We start from the raw sequence: 16791 nt of genomic DNA on the forward strand, positions 1-16791 counted from the left end.
CGGTTTGTGAAGGGCAAAATTGTGGAAAGGGAAGACCAAACCGACTGTGTTTGTAGCTTTGACCCCAAGAGGAGCAGATTAATTTCTTGTTACCGCATCATTTTGCACCACTGACATAGGAACTTAGAACAATAGAAAATAGACACAGGAATAGGACAATCGGCACTTTGAGCCTGCTCGCCACTCACATTGATCATAGCTGATCATCAAAAGCACATTGTTGATCCTGTCTTCTCCTATATCCCATCATCCCTTGAAACCCAAGAGCTATTTTCGTCTTGAACTCACACATTGTTTACGCCTCAGTTACTTTCTGTGGTAGTGAATTCCACAGATTCACCAATCTCTGGCTGCACTGATTTCTCCTCACCTCAGTCCTGACGAGCAGAAAATCCCACTGCAGCTTAAGGACAAATACCAAAAGAAAAATGATTGTCTCCACTTTGACGGTATCACCAATCCCATGGGAAGGAGATTTACACCACCCCATTTTTGATATCAACTCCATGAAATATCAACCAGTCTGCAATGTGTGTATCATAGATGCCAAATGAGGGCTGCTCAGTCAGAAAATAAGACGGGATATATCTTAGTCTCCAGAAATTATTTAGTTCACCTGATCATTTAATATACTTACGAATTGCAGTAAAGGGATATGTCACAAAAATGTACAACTGATCTCTAAACTTTGATTGAGTCACGGCATAAATGCCAGTATTTGTGCAGCAACTCAGGACCTGGAGCATGAATCCTATTTCCTGCACAAACTTGTGCAGAAACAGAGATCTATACCCCAACCATTGGATTCTGTACCATATCGAATACACCATTATAAGGCCCCATAACATGATGAAATTTGCTGAGATAACAAAAAGCAAAATCATGGATTTTCTTCTGTTCTCAATCTCTGAGTCTCTTGGACTCTCACCACTGTGATCCCGAAGCCTGTGTCGGGCTCTGCTGGCCATGACAATGTGTCTTACAGTGATAGCATTGAGCAGCAGAATCAGAACGAATGGGATACATGGATTTAAAACATAGTGAAGGGACTCGATTGTTACCCAGAACTGAGATGGCAAAACCGCTATTGCCACAGCACAAAACCAGGGACTGTGGCCTAGTAAGTACCAACCTGTCAACATAAAGTACCAGAAAATGTTACATAAGCAGCTCAGCAGAACCACTGTTCCCAGAATGATAACTGCTGTTTTCTCTGTACAATATTTATTGTTCCACCTCTGGCAGCAAATGGCTGCAAATCTATCAAAGGTGAAAGCGACAGTGAACCAGACAGAACAATCTGTGACTGCATAAAGCAGAACACTGTGGATATTACACACCGGGATGTCATGCATGAATCTAAAATTATCACGATATACTATCGGAATATGCCTAAATATTAGGTCTATGATAACGACCAGTAGATCTGCTGCTGCCATTGCCACAAGATAGAGAGTGACACAGTTGGACAAACCACATTTCCGCCGAGATAGAATGATTATCGTCACTAAGTTGGCTGCAAATGAGAATAATAAATAAAAAATACTTTAGATTGCTAAAAAAATGTTTTTTTAAGTTCTTTTTCTGAAGAACAATCTTGCTTTTTATTCCATTGTGTATTGATTGCAGCTCCCCATCATTCCAAAGTTATTTTATTCTTTGTTTAGGGATGTGGGGGTCGCTGTCTGGGTCATATTTGCCCCGTCTCTAAATACCCTTCACTTCAGAGTCAAGCACATTAATGTGGCCGAAATTCACATGTAAGCCAGGCAGGGACATGTATGAACCAGACACATCTGTAGAACCAAAAATGGTCCTTTCGTCACCACTAGATTGTTAACTACAGATTTTCAATGAATCCACATTTCACTTGATACCATGGTGGGATTTGAACACAGGTCCCCAGATCATTATGCTGGGTGTTGGGATTATGAGCCCACTGGCAGGACCACTGTGCCACCACCTCGCAAAAGTGATATTGGTTTCTCCTGGGTCATCACCATAGATCACTATTAGTGATACTCACTTGATCGATGTGAAAGATTCAGATCAAATTGGTGATCTTGATCATTATACAGGGAGTCTCGATAATATCAGGTAGAACTGAATCACTACGCAGCGAAGTTTTGTTCTGATGTATGTCAGTCCCAGCTGAAGGTGTCAAGAACAAAGAACAACACAGCACGGGAAATAGGCCCTTCGGCCCAACGAGCCCGCGCCGCCATTTTTAACATTATGACTGTTAAATGAAATGCAGTCAATGACTGTTCCACTTCTCCTTTTGAAAATGTATGGAACATGTGTTTTGTTTCTATCTTTACAATCTTATCCTTAGACAGAAATACATTGTTAACATCCTACATTCACTCTGTATAATTTATGACCAGTGGAAAACAATGCATGATAAAACGGAGGAAATAAGAAGAAAGATTACGTTACAACTAGGATATGCTGAACAATTTCATCAGTTGGGACATTCAGTCATGATGACTGAACTTTGTTAATATGTCAAGTCGGTGGCCCTTTGTACGAAGCAATAAATAATTTGGGTGTCACAGACCTTCAAAGGGAATGGATAAGAAGGGAAGTAAAATGAAATACGAAGCCCTTCAAGACTGTTTGAGAAAGAGTGATGAGCAGGCGGATTGTGGGATATATAAGGAGAAGACATGAATGTTTACGATCAGTAAGCATATGGGTGCATGGAACACATTCGTGTTAAGTAAGATATGACAGCCGAGTCTTGCATTAGTTCTTCTTAATCGAGACTTTGAACAGATTGGCTGGTTGTGGAAATAGTGGAATGCAGGAGTTTAGATTGAACAGCGGCTCAGGAAAGGTTTTATTCAGGAGCTGGACATCTAAGATGTGAGCTGGATTTTATAACATAACAAATGGTAGATTGGGATGTGCAAAATGAGCTATAATGTAACAAAGGGCAGAAAGAAATGCCAAGCATTTAGAAATATGTTAAAAAAAAACAACTGCAAGGACATTCGGTGCGGATATCAAAATTGTTTCAAATCCGTGCAGCGTTTCAATAAGGTAGCAAAGAATAGAGAAGAGGTCTAGAGTCTCCGAATGATCGCTATGAAATGTAAAGAGGGTTAAATTAATGGGCAGCGAGCCCTGGCGAAAGGAACCGTCCACCTTTTACATGTATTTACTCGGTGAAAATATAGTGCAGGTGCATTCACATATTCTATTTTATACATTTCCATGATTCCATGAAGATCATGAAGAGAGAGACCCGAGAAGTCAGAGGCACAAATAATAAGAGGGTTGGGGAGAAGGAATGGGATAGAGACAGAGGGAGAGAGAGATTTAGGGGTAGCAAGAGAGAGGGGATTGTGGGAGTGCCGAGGAAGATGTGGAGAGGGGCGGAAAAGTGCTAGAGAGAGGGATGTGAGGAAATCTGAGGAAAAATGAAAGAATGCATGGAAAAGTTGAGAAATAAACGAAAATATACAAGTGAATTTACAAATAAAACGGGCATTAATAATGAATCATAGAAACATAGAGTCCATATAGTCCAGTAGGAGGCCATTTGGTCCCTTTCGACGACGCTAACTCTCTGAAAGACCATTCCACCCAGGCCTTTCCCTCCAGTCCTTACCCAGAGTCCCACAATTTATTCTGGCCCACCCCCCTAACCTAGGCATCTTTGTATATCAAAGATTAACATGACATGGCCAGACAATCAAAACTGCAAATCTTTGGAGTTTGGCGGGAAACTGGAGCCCCCGGGCACGGGACAAAGTGAAAAGTCCATCCAGACATTCACCAAGGCTGGAATCAAAGACGGTCCCTGGCGCTGTGAGGCACTGTGACACAAGTACTTTAAGGGGAGTCGGTGTGCTGGGCTCTGAGAAATGAGCAGGGAATGTGTCAAAATGGAAATGAAGGAGAGTAATCACTGATAGGAATTTCAGAATCGAACACAGTTTGATCGGGTGACAATGTGCGTCATTAAGCGGCAGCCTGACAGTTACAAGGAATGCATTTGAGTTAAAATATGACAGCCGAGTTTCGAATTAGTTCCATTTAATGGGCTCGTACAACAGATAGACTGAACGGGGAAATGGTGGAATGTAGGAGTTTAGATTCAGCAAAGGCACAGAAGGGGGTTTATTCAGGAGCTGGACTATCTAAGATGCGGGTTGGATTTTATTCTTAAAGCAGCATTACACAGAATTGCTGACACAGACAATATTGATTCAGAACATAGATCACCTTCAAATAAACCGTCTGAAGTTTGGATAGATCTCATTCAACCTCATTCATTGAGCAGAGAGGGAAAAGACAATGTGTGTAAAGAATTGAGTTTCTGATGCAGATTGAAGTGAATGTTTTCCCTTACCAATATTTAGATAACAGGAATATGATTGGAGAACATATTTTGCATGAATTTTATTTGCCAGGGAAATTGAAACAGACGAGAGAGTAACGGCAGAGTGACAGTCTAACAACATTTTCAACATTATTTTCCTGACGTAAAGACTTACCAGGGACACCAATAATGGCCAAAATCGGGTAATAAATGTACTGCATGATCAGCAATGCCCAGTAGATTCGTGACGGTAATGTCAATACATAAGAATATGTATTCAGGTAGTTTATCTCCGACGAAAAACTCTTGCCAATAGTTGTGACATTCCGATCTAAGAGTCGCATATTCTGAGCAATTGTTATGGAATTCCAATCTTCTATTCCTAGATTCCCATCCAGTGTTGTAAGGTACAATATGCTGCTCCGAGATTCTAATCTACCGTATCTGAGATTTTCTGTCTCTCTGGAACCACTAACTCTTTTAAGTGCCGATGATGAATGCTTCCATTGGCACGTTACGATAGAATGGTCCTATTAATAGAACAGGTAAAATCTCCAGTGATACAATTAATGTCCGTGGAAACTCATATTGGTTACAGTGACTGAACAAACAGGTTCTAATTAGTCCCATCAGTGCCGCAGGTTTGCACGAAGCTAATGTGTGTAATGTAATGAGACACATGAGTATTACAGAGGGACACTAAGGTGCAAAATAGCAGAGTGAATGGCCAGCATACATAGCTGCAGGCACTGCTGACGTCGCAAATTCTTTGCCCCTGTAATCGATATTCTCGGGGCACACGTTAAAAATTCATCAATGGGAATTGTGAGACTTGAAATAAATTAAGTGATCGCCCATCAAAGGCATAAGAGAAGGACTATTCTCCACTACCTGGTCGAGCGAACATGTGACAGAATATCAAAAGCAGTGATGTTGAGTAATAATTGACCTTACAATTCACTTGATACATCACATCGCTACAAACTCAAAAATAATAAATTTCCATCGAGCACCAGGATTGATCCGCGGCACCTTCAGCTCCAGTGATGAACTCCGCCCCTATGCAGACCGCAAATCCTTCGTCCCTTCTTCATTTACATCAGAATTATGGATTCTGGCCCGCAGAATTCCCCAGAAATAACGGAAGCATTGGTCGTCATCTTCCTATAATCCAATGGACTCTGGAACTTTCTACACATATTGGATGGTAACCAATCTAACCCCACTAGTTATCCTCTCAGAGAGATGTAGACAGAAAACGGAGAATCATGGACCAGCGAGCCAGGCGGGGAAACTCAATAATTTTATAGCAGACCACATGGTAAACAGTGGTAGGACCAGCCAGGGTCAGCATGGGTTTATAAAAGGAAAATTAACTTGATAAATCAAACAGAGTTCTTCGATGAGAAGATTCATAGAGTTGATGACGGGGAGCCAATAGATGAGGTATACATGCACTTTTTGAAGATTTTCAACAAGGTCCAGATATGACAGATAAGTGTACAAAATCATAATGCATCGGACTGGGGGCACTGCATTGAAATGTATAGAAAACTGAGTGTCACACAGGAAATAAAGCATTGCTGTAAATTGGCCTTTAGCCCAGATACAGCCAATGTGAATCTGTCAGAGCAGATATCGGTGCTAGCAGCCCAACTGTTCAGATTATACGTGTAAGATTTAGGTTAGGGAAATAAATATGTCTGCAAATTTGCAAATGACAAAAAATTGGATGAGACAATGAGATGTAAGTGGTTTGCAGAGATGTCTCACTGTGTTTTGGACAAGTTATGTTAGTGAGTAAGTGAAGGGCAGATACAGTGTAATATGGATGGATGTGAGATTATCCACTTTGCAGCAAAAACTGGAAGTCAGAGTGTTATCTGAATGACAACAGGATAAGAGAAAATGTCCAACAATGTGTCCTTTCACACAAGTGGCTGAAAGTAAGCATGCAGCTGCAGCAGGTAGTGAAGAAAGTAAATGCTTTATTTTCCTTCGTAGTGAGATGTTTCCAGTGCCAGAGCAATGATGTCATGCTACAATTTTACAGGACCTTCGTGGCACAACACCTGGAATATTGTGTGACTTGTGGTCTCCTGATTAGACGAAGGATAGTTTGACATGGAAGGAGTAGAACAAGTATGATCCCAGAGATCTCTGGATCAAGAGAAATTCCCACAGTTGGGATTATATTCGCTGGAGTTTTGAAACATGAGCGGGATATCATGGAAAACTCTCAAGTTCTCACAGGACTAGCGAGGTGCTGTCGGAAGAATATTTCTGATGGCAGGGAAGTCCAGACAAGGGCTACAGCCTACGGACACAGGGTATACCTTAAACCACTGAGGTGTTGCGAGATGTCTTCACCCCGAGAACGATTGTTCAATGGAATTCTGTACCACAGGAAGCAGTTCAAGCCAAAACATTGTATGATTCCAATAATTAATTATTGAAATCGCTTGAGGATAAAGGAAGCTAACGTTATTGGCTGCGAGTGGCGCCAGGTTCCTGAGCTGAACGATCGGTCATTATCATAATAACGGGCAGAATGGCTGACTCCAGCTTCTATTCCTCCTCAAAGGACAGCTCGCTTAGTAAACCACAATATGGAGTTCAATAACTAGTGGTGTCCCGCGGGGAAGTTTGTGGATAATACTGAGATTGACGGAGTTACGGATAGTGATGAAGATTGTCAGAGAATACAGCAGAATATAGATCGGCTGGAAAAATCGGCAGAGAAATGACAGGTGGAACTTAATCCGTCCAAAAGCGAGCTGATGCATTTTGTAGCTCCAACTTAGGTGGGAGCTGTAAAATAAATGGCAGAACAGTCATTAGCATAGGCACACTGAGAGATCTGGGCGCACAGGTCCACAGATCTTGAAAAGTGGCAGTTCAGGTTGAACAGCATTGTCTGTCATCTGAGGTGTGGTGATCCTGAGGCTAAATCACCACCAATAATCTCTCCCCATTGAGGGGGAAAGCAACTTCTTGTCAGTTGTGACTCCGGCAATTTTACCTTTATATCTGTTTCACGTTCTTTGATTTGACTTATTATTACACCACGTATTCGTGTACAGTGAAAACTAATGTTTCTTGCATATTATACAGGCAGAACATACCATACATACATAAGGAAAGGAGAGAGCACACAATCTAATGTTACAGGTAAAGCAACCTGTAGAGAAAGACCAAATTATTACGAGGTAAATCCAGTCTGAATTTTGTTAGCACCAGGGAAGAAGCTGTTCTTTAGTTGGTTAGCGCTTTCCTCAAAATTTTTGTAACTTTTATTTTGACGGAAGCCGATGGAAGAGATTGTGTCCAGTGTGTTTCACTGCCTGATTAAACTGGCTGCTTCTCCAAGGCAGCGGGAAGTGTCAATGGATGGGAGGCTGGTTTGTGTGATGGACTGGCTTCTTTCACGACACTTTGCGGTTTTCTTTTGCGATCTTGGACAGAGCAGGAGCCATGGCAAGCTCTGATATCACCAGAAGGAATGTTTTCTCTGCTGCATCAGTCTCTCTGCAGACTGCTTTCCATTATCTGTTGCTTTATGGGGATTGGTGTCTTTCTGATTCTAAAGCTAAACTGTGTCTGTACAAGTGATTTGTTCTGACTGCCAGCTTCTGGAACTGAAATATCGTTTCTAAATTAATTCTGTATCTCTCAACCTTTGGTACTGCAACTGAAATTGTGTACCCCCTCATTCTGAATCACCCATTTAATTTGTTTATTCATTCCTGCGATGTGGGTGTCGCTGGCTGGGCCCGAAATTATTGCCCATCTCAAACTGGCGTTTGACTGAGCGGTTTGATAGGTCACCTCAGAGGGCAGCTTAGAGTCACCAAAGTTGCTGTGTGTCGGGGCCCCATGTAGGTCCAGACCAGGCAAAAAATCGTTTCTTAAAGGACATTAGTGAACCGGTTGCATTATTTTATGACAATCGATTCATTGTCGTTAGACTTTTAATTCCAGATTTTGTTTTATCGATGTCAAATTTGACCATTTGCCGTGGCGATTGTGGTTTGTGTGTGTGTGTGTGTGTGTGTGTGTGTGTGTGTGTGTGTGTGTGTGTGTGTGTGTGAGAGAGAGAGAGACATGGAGAGAGATTCTCACGTAATCCGTCTGTTTCTGAGTGTGGATGAACCTTTCACATTCCCTCACAAACACTGTGATCCCATTGTTTTTTTTGAAATCCTAGAAGCACTGGGATCCCTGAGACCTTGGTGTGCGGGTGGAGGGTGGGGTGAGGTTTGAAGGCAATGCCACAGGCTGCTGAGTGTGAAACAGCTGATTTTAAAGCATGTGTGCAGGAAAGTGAAAAGTGACACTGTCTGTCTGAAGGTCACAGAAAAGTTATGTCTGGAGCTGGGCCCGAGAGACAAGTTCTGTGTTGTCAGTAAATGAACTCCTGTATTGAAGACACAAAATCAGAAAAAGGAAATACTGGAAATATTCAGCAGCTCCGAAAGCAGCTGTGGAGGGATATTCCTGTCGCCGGGATGTAACTCTGCAACTGGATACTTCACATTGCTCAGATCTGACACTCTCAACACCTTCCTGTAAGGAACAGGAAGGGCGGGAATTGGGTCTTTGTTGATTTGAGCAAACAGAGCAATGCAGCAATGAGAAGCTCCTCACCCCACGGCGGCTTGGGGAAGGAAGGGACTCAGATACAGGCCTCTGGCTGAGGTTGGAAAATGGAAAAACACATCGATTGAAAATGTAATAACAACAAAGATGGAATTCAAATCGATTGTGCAGAGATTTTCCACTTTAGCTAAGGTAGTCAGGACGGCCGAGCGGCCTAAGGCGCTGTGTTCAGAATGTAGTCTGCTCTAAAGGAATGGATTCAAATCCAAACTCTAACGCTTTTTTTAATCCTTCGTGAGGCACCATCCAAACCTAAGAAATCTCTCAGCACAAGTGCAGCAGAAACAACAACGGCCACCTGTAAGTTCCACTCCGAGACACATCATCCTGACTTGGAAACATACCGCCGTGCCCATGGCTGGCTCACAATCCTGGAACTCACTCCCGGAAAATAGTTTATGTGCACGTCCAACACATGGACCGGAGTGGCTCCAGGATGAATTCAACTCCCATTTCTCAAAGAGAATTAATTTGAACAATAAATGATTCCCGGGCCAGACACACACACACCCCGCATGAATGAAGCGTTCAAAAAAAATCACCTCGTCCCACAGGAGGAGCAATCTGCCTTCAGAGCAGAAAGATATGTGTGTTTCTGTGTGTTTGTGTGTGTCTGTGTGTGTGTCTGTGTGTGTGTGTGTGTGTCTGTGTGTGTGTGTCTCTGTGTGTGTGTGTGTCTGTGTGTGTGTGTCTGTGTGTGTGTGTGTGTGTGTGTGTGTGTCTGTGCGTGTGTGTGTGTGTGTGTGTGTCTGTGTGTGTGTGTGAATCACATCCCGAACACGGCTACTTTTATACCAGATGTGAGTCTGAAAACAGTAAGTGGGACAAGCTTACGATAAACCGTTCAACTTTTAGTGGAAGAGCTTCACTGAATGATGTGGGTGATTCCCTCTGATGTTCTCGCTTTTGATAATTCGTAAGGAGCAGTTCCCCTGAGACCCTGGTGGGCGGGTGTCGGGGAAAGGCGGATTTGAAAGGTTTACAGGAAAATCGGTGCTGTCTCGATGGTCCACTGTGGGTTTCAATTATTTTTCTTTCATTTATCTATCCTAGATGTGGAGATGTCGGTGTTGGACTGGGGTAAATACTGCGGAGATCGGTCCTATGTGCGATTCTGTGTCAGAATCGGTACGAACTCGATGGGCAGAAGGTCTCCTTCAGCAGTCTGGGGTTTGTGTGGTTCTAAGGCCATTTGACTGTGTTCGAAATTCCCTGAGAAAATATTGGAAAGCTGAGCTTGTGGAACTTACAGCATTGGGTTTATTGCAGTTGTTTTTTACAGCAAGATGATGAAAATATCTGGGTCATTTCAATGAATCATTTGTGGGGAGTGCAGAATATTTTTTCATCGCTGTGGATCACCCACTGTGAAGGGAAAGACAAAACTGACTTCCAAACAATGGATAGTTGGAGTGGCGCTGTTACAAAAATCAATGGGAAATAAAAAAGGCTCTGCTGGGATTTGAACCCAGGAACTCCTGTTTACTAGACAGGTGCTTTAACCAACTAAGCCACAGAGCCTGCTACCACTAGGCCTGTGTGCAGCCGAATGCTAGAAATACGTTCCAGGTCCGGTGGTATTTGTGACTGTATCTGTGAAAATGGAGAAAGTTGTTTTCGTACAGACCTTTCAAGAGACGACCGTTTCTCTCTCCATAGATGCTACGGCATCTAGGACAGGAAAAAAAAACTTACAACACCAGGTTAAAGTCCAACAGTTTTTTTGATAGTACAAACCACTCGCTTTTGGAGCGCTGCTCCTTCATTAGGTGAGTGGGATTTCAGTTCACAAACAGGGACATATAAAGACACAAACTCAATTTACAAAATAATGATTGGAATGTGAGTCTTTAGGGCTAATCAAGTCTTAAAGGTACAGACAATGTGAGTGGAGAGAGCGTTAAGCACAGGTTAAAGAGATGTGTATTGTCTCCAGACAGGATAGTTAGTGAGATTTTGCAAGCCCAGGCAAATCGTGGCGGTCGTAGATAGTGTGCCATGAACCCAAGATCCCGGTTGAGGCCGTTCTCCTTTGTGCAGAACTTGGCTATCAGTCTCTGCTCAGCAACTCTGTGTTGTTGTATGTCATGAAGGCCGCCTTGGAGAATGGTTGCCTGGAGATCAGAGGCCAAATGCCCGTGACCGCTGAAGTGTTCCCCAACAGGAAGATAACACTCTTGCCTGGTGATTGTCGAACGGTGTTCATTCATCAGTTGTCGTAGCGTCTGCATGGTCTAATCTCCTCAGAAGATAAACATGGGAAATGCCCGACAGAGTATCCTTCGTCGTCCAGTACTTTCTCGGAGCGGAGAAGCTACAACGTCTTCTCCACAACCTTCAATATATCATTGATGAGGACGAAATCACGGCAAGGCCATCCCCACACCCCAACTTCTTTCCTTTAAACAACGGCACAACCTCAAACAGACCATTGTCCGCAGCGACTACCCAGCCTTCAGGAGAACAGTGACCACAACACCACACAACCCTGCCACAGCAACCTCTGGAAGACATGTCGGACCATCGACATGGATGTCATCATCTCACGTGAGAACATCATCCACCAGGTACATGGTACATACTCTTGCAACTCGGCCAACGTTGTCTACCTGATACGCTGAAGGAAAGGATGCCCCAAGCCGTGGTACATTGGGGAGACAAGGCAGACGCTACGACAACGGATGAATGAACACCACTTGACAATCATCAGACAACTGTGTTCTCTTCCTGCTGGGGAACACTTCAGCGATCACGGGCATTCGGCCTCTGATCTCCAGGTAAACATTCTCCAAGGCGGCCTTCTTGACACACGGCAAGAGTCGCTGAGTAGAGACTGATAACCAAATTCCACACATCTGAGGACGGCCTCAACCTGGATTTTGGGTTCATGTCACACTATCTGTAACCCCCATTAGTTACCTGGACTTGCAAAATCTCACTAACTGTCCTGTCTGGAGACAATACACATCTCTTTTACCTGTGCTTAACGCTCTCTCCACTCACGTTGTCTGTACCTTTAACACTTGATTACCTGTAAAGATTCGCATTTCAACCATTATTTTGTATATCGTACTCTATGTTAGATCCCATAGCATCTGTGGAGATAGAAACGGTCGTTCCCGTGAACAATCTGCATTTGAAAAGTGAGCTATCTCTATATGGAAAGATATGTTCACAAATCCCACCGGACCTGGAACGTATTTCCAACATTCCGCTGTACCCACACAGAGCAGTAACAAGCTCTATGGCTGAGTTGGTTAAAGTGCCTGTCACTTTAACACTGTTAATCCCAGCAAGAATCTTGTTTCTTCCCCACTAATATTTGTAACAGCGCCAGTCCTATTATTCATTTCTTGCAAGTCTATTGTGTTTTTCTTTTCACAGCTGAAAAAAAACATATTTTGGGTCTCCCCACAAATGTCTCTCCTATTTATTGACATGATCCAGGTATTTTCATCATCTTGCAGTGTATAAAAAAATCATCTGCAATAAACCCAATGCTGTAAGTTCCACAAGCTCAGCTTTCCAATATTTTCTCAGGCAATTTCGAACACAGTCAAGAGGCCTTAGAAAAATTCAATCACCAATGTGCTGAAGGAGACCGTTCAGCCCATCGAGTCTGTGCCGAGTACCGAATCGCACATAGGACGTATCTCGGCAGCGCCAAGCATCCACCCCGCTGATCTACCTATACATCCCCTTGGGGACCAAGCGGCAATCTAGCATGGCCAATCCACTGAACCTGCTCATCTTTGGACTGTGGGAGGAAACCGGAGCACAGAACAAAGAACAAAATTTGCCCGGGAAACAGGCCCTTCGGCCCAACGAGCCCGCGCCGCCATCTCAACACCACCAGTCCCCCTCTCCACCCACGACCCCTGTCTAATGTTTTATGGCCATCCAGATTGAGGGAATCTGATTTAGGGGCAATTTATCCCTGCCAATCAGCCTAACAGCACATCTTTAGGGTGTGGGAGGAAACTGGAGCACCCGGAGGAAACCCACGCAAGCACGGGGAGAATGCGCAAACCCCCACAGACACCGGCCCAAATCCATGTGTCTGCACAGCAATCAGCGATAGTCACTGGGCTGTCGTCTTGCCCAGTATCTGGTCTAGTTTAGGCACACACTAACGACATGAAGCACTCGGCCAATCTCGAACAACCAAGAGCAGCCCCAGTACGACCCATCATGTGTATGCCCCTCGTTGGACACGAGACGGACCAACTTAAAACCTGTGAATGAAAAGAGAAAAAAACATTATTATTGCACGATATCCATATTGACTAACAAGGAAGGGACATTGTGACTTGCACAATTGCAAAGATCACGTGATAGGAATCCAGGCTGGACTGAGATTCAAACCCCACATCACCTGTTTACCAGAAAGGCCATTTCAACAACTAAACCACACAGACTTTCTGTAAGGTCGAATGCTGGAAAGTCGTTCCGGATATTGTGTATTTGTGAAATAAGTGATATTAACAGTGTCCGTGCACACTGATTGGAAACAAGGATATGCCTACCGATACACAGGCACTTTAACCAAATTAGCCACAGAGCCTGACATTGCTAACTTTGGTACAGCGGAATGCTGGAAATACGTTCCAGATCTGGTAGTGTTTGTGAAAACAGATTTACGACCAGTTCTGGAAAGGATCGGTGAAAATAGAGATAGTTCACATTTCAGATGCAGACCTTATACTGGAACGACTGTTTCTCCCTCCACAGATGCAATGGGATCCCGGATAGATTCATGAAATGAAACATAATTGGATCCGACCGTGGGCTACGACTGCACCGATTTCAAATCCCCCTTTCCCCCGGTATTGAAAAAACCATCAGAGGGAATCACACACATCACTCAGTGAAACTCTTCCGTTAAACATTGAGCGGTTTATCGCGAGTTGGTTCCATTTACTGTTTTCAGACACAAATCTGATATAAAAGTAGCTGTGTTCAGGGTGTGATTCCTACACACAGTTTTCTGCTCTGAAGGCAGGCGTGCCCCTTCTGCGGCGCGAGATTTTTTTAAATAATTCATTCATCCGGGAAATGTGTGTCACTGACCCGGGAAGCCTGTATTCTCCAAATTAATTATCTTTGAGTAATTGGCGATGAATTCATTCTGGAGCCAGTGCAGTTCATGTGGTGTCTGTGCACACACACACTGCCATTCGGGAGGAATTTCCAGGATTGTGAACCATCGGAACGGGAATATGTTTCCAACTCAGGATGATGTGTGTCTCGGAGTGGAACTTCGAGATGGTCGTTGTTTCTCTGCATCTGCTGCCCTTGTGGTGCCAGGTGAGAGACTTCTTGCGTTTGGATGGAGCCGCGCAAAGGAAAATAAAACCAATGTCAGGAGTGGGATTTGAACCCACGCCTCCAGAAGAGACTGTGGCCTTAACGCAGCGCCTTAGACCGCTCGGCCATCCTGACTACCTGTAGTAAAGTGTAAAACCTCTGCACAAATCGATTAGAGTTCCATCTTTCTTGTTATCCCATTTCAAACTCTGTCTCTGCATTGACTGATTGAGGGTGAAATGATCACTTATTTCGAGGTTCACGGACCAAGGTGAAGGTAAGACTCAGAGTTCCACAGGTTTGAGGGGTGAATAGTCCAGCACCATTCCATATTCTACATCCAAATTAGGTTCGAGTCCGGTCCCTTATAAATTTATAAATGTCTATTGAAATCTGGTGGAATCTCCTGAAAACTGAGCTCTCGCCTCTTAACTGATATCCACCGTTAGTTCCAAACAGCTTTTTCAGAATTAAATTCCTTGTAACTTTATTCATTTAATTCTCACTCGTCTTAGTGTTTTTAGATCAGATATTCCACAAGGTATGTTTCATCCGGACAAATTGTTAACATTCCAAACCAGAACAAAATGCTTTGTATCAATCGGCTAATTGAAATTCTGTGGCAGGAATTCTAATCTCCTCAGGAAGAGGTTTAATGCTGAGCTGAATGAACTGTTTTTGTTTACAGGGATGAAAGGTGATGTCACTGGGCTGGTAATCCAGAGGCCCGCGCTAATCTTTGGGGACACGGAGTAAATCCCACCACGGCAGCTGGTGAAATTCAAATTCACCGATTTAACACATAGGCACATGGATAGAAAACAGAAACAGGAGGAGGCCATTCGGCCCAAAGAATGCTGGAATTGAAAGCAAGCCTCAGAAATGGCGGCCTTCAAATTTCCATTGATTCTTTTCCACTGAAAAATACTTTCACACAACAACAGAGAACATTTCACACAAAAAAAAAACTTCTGCTCAAGACAGATGACATTTACAAACGGGGAACACATTTACACAACAGGGAAGAATTTGTCAGAACCACAGTGAAGATCTGTCAACGGGAGAGTCACAGTTCCAAACAGAGAGAACAGTTACACAGCAGAGAGCACAGTTACACAACACAACATACATTTCAAAACAGGGCCTATCTTTGTCGAACAGAAAATCCCTTTTCATACTCAATCAGTTTTTCCATCTCAGTATCTTGCTGATTTGTTCGAATACTTTCTGCCTCTCATTGTGAATGTGTCCTAATAGTCTTTTACTGGTTTTCTGTGAGTTTTACTCTGTCTGTTACATTCGGGGTGATGTTACATGTTATTATCCAGCCAGGGTAAGCTCCCCAGGGCTTTGTTTGTAACAAAAAGGGACAGTGAATAGATTCCTGGCTCGCGGGCAGCAGTAATAAACCGGGAGGGGTTGACTTCGGGAGCAGAGTGGCGCAGCGGAAGTGTGCTGGGCCCATAACGCAGAAGTCGATGGATCTGAAACCATCCTCTGCTATCACCTACTCACTCCATCAAATAGAAACAGTGATGGTCTCAGTTTTCATTAATGAGTAGCCCAGAGCATTTGTTTCCATTTGCTGGACAGTTCATTCAGCCAACAGCGCGGGATCAATTCCAGGTTCAGTTGAGATTGATCATGAAGGCTCCGCCTTCTCAGTCTTGCTCCTCTCCTGAGCTGTGAATCCTCTGGTTAAATCACAGCCAGTCAGCTCTCCCCATTGATGACTCCCAGAAACAACTGGGACTGTGAACCTTCCTCTAACTTTACCGACAATGGACAAATCATATCCCTCACACATTGTTCAAATAGAGAAGTTTATTAAAAATAACTAAGCATGAGAATCGGATCATCCCTAAAATTTCATTTCTATCCCAGTTTTGGAATTTGTCATTTCAGGAACAATCGCAAACAACCAAAATCCAAAGAGCGACACAGAAAAGCTCCGTGATTGGGACACACAGCCCTCTACTCGGGGGTCAGACTCTCTCCTGTTGCTCCACAAACTCACAGCACTTGCTCTGTTTTACATCAGGGTCATGTTCGGTGAATTCAAAACCAAACTGGGAGCAGAGAGGTGAACTGTCTCTCTCTTTACTTCCTCTGTATTTACATCAAACGGAAAAGTAACAACGAATCAAAAGAAAGCAGAAAAGCAGCGTTATCCTGCGGGAGAAATGTGTTCTTTGTTACGGATGTTAACGCACAAGAGGTGGTTTGGGGAGCTCTTGCCGCATGACGAGGTGGCCGAGTGGTTAAGGCGATGGACTGCTAATCCATTGTGCTCTGCACGCGTGGGTTCGAATCCCACTCTCGTCGGTGGTGTATTTGTTCTGTCTCCTTATTGCCGGGGAGCTGATGATTCGCTCAGTGTTTTGAGGTTCAAGTCAGGACCCCAGTTTTGGACAGGAGTTTGCCACCAGGTAAACATGTGGTTTCAGTTGATCCAAAGCAGACTCCAGCTTCATTTGCGGCCCGAATGGCAGATT

At 43.6% G+C, this 16791-nt stretch overlaps 1 protein-coding gene and 3 non-coding genes across 4 annotated transcripts in view; 1 reads left to right on the top strand and 3 right to left on the bottom strand.

The window, feature by feature from the left end:
* LOC145335836 (putative G-protein coupled receptor 139) overlaps window positions 1-16791 on the bottom strand; it is a 66656-nt gene that overhangs the window by 34554 nt on the left and 15311 nt on the right. The window contains exons 3-4 of the mRNA XM_080181562.1: window positions 4506-4712; window positions 638-1516 (exon numbers count right to left, since the gene is read on the bottom strand). Coding sequence (XP_080037688.1) covers window positions 638-1516; window positions 4506-4712 — 1086 coding nt within the window. The remainder of the gene's footprint in view (window positions 1-637; window positions 1517-4505; window positions 4713-16791) is intronic.
* On the bottom strand, window positions 10437-10510 carry trnat-agu (transfer RNA threonine (anticodon AGU)). Its single transcript has one exon. It is a non-coding gene; the product is annotated as a tRNA-Thr (tRNA).
* On the bottom strand, window positions 14349-14431 carry trnal-aag (transfer RNA leucine (anticodon AAG)). Its single transcript has one exon. It is a non-coding gene; the product is annotated as a tRNA-Leu (tRNA).
* On the top strand, window positions 16540-16621 carry trnas-gcu (transfer RNA serine (anticodon GCU)). The gene has a single exon. It is a non-coding gene; the product is annotated as a tRNA-Ser (tRNA).

The sequence above is a fragment of the Carcharhinus amblyrhynchos genome, unplaced genomic scaffold (genome assembly GCF_965287045.1).
Source record: "Carcharhinus amblyrhynchos unplaced genomic scaffold, sCarAmb.v2.hapA scaffold_42, whole genome shotgun sequence".
NCBI classification, from domain to species: Eukaryota; Metazoa; Chordata; class Chondrichthyes; order Carcharhiniformes; family Carcharhinidae; genus Carcharhinus; species Carcharhinus amblyrhynchos.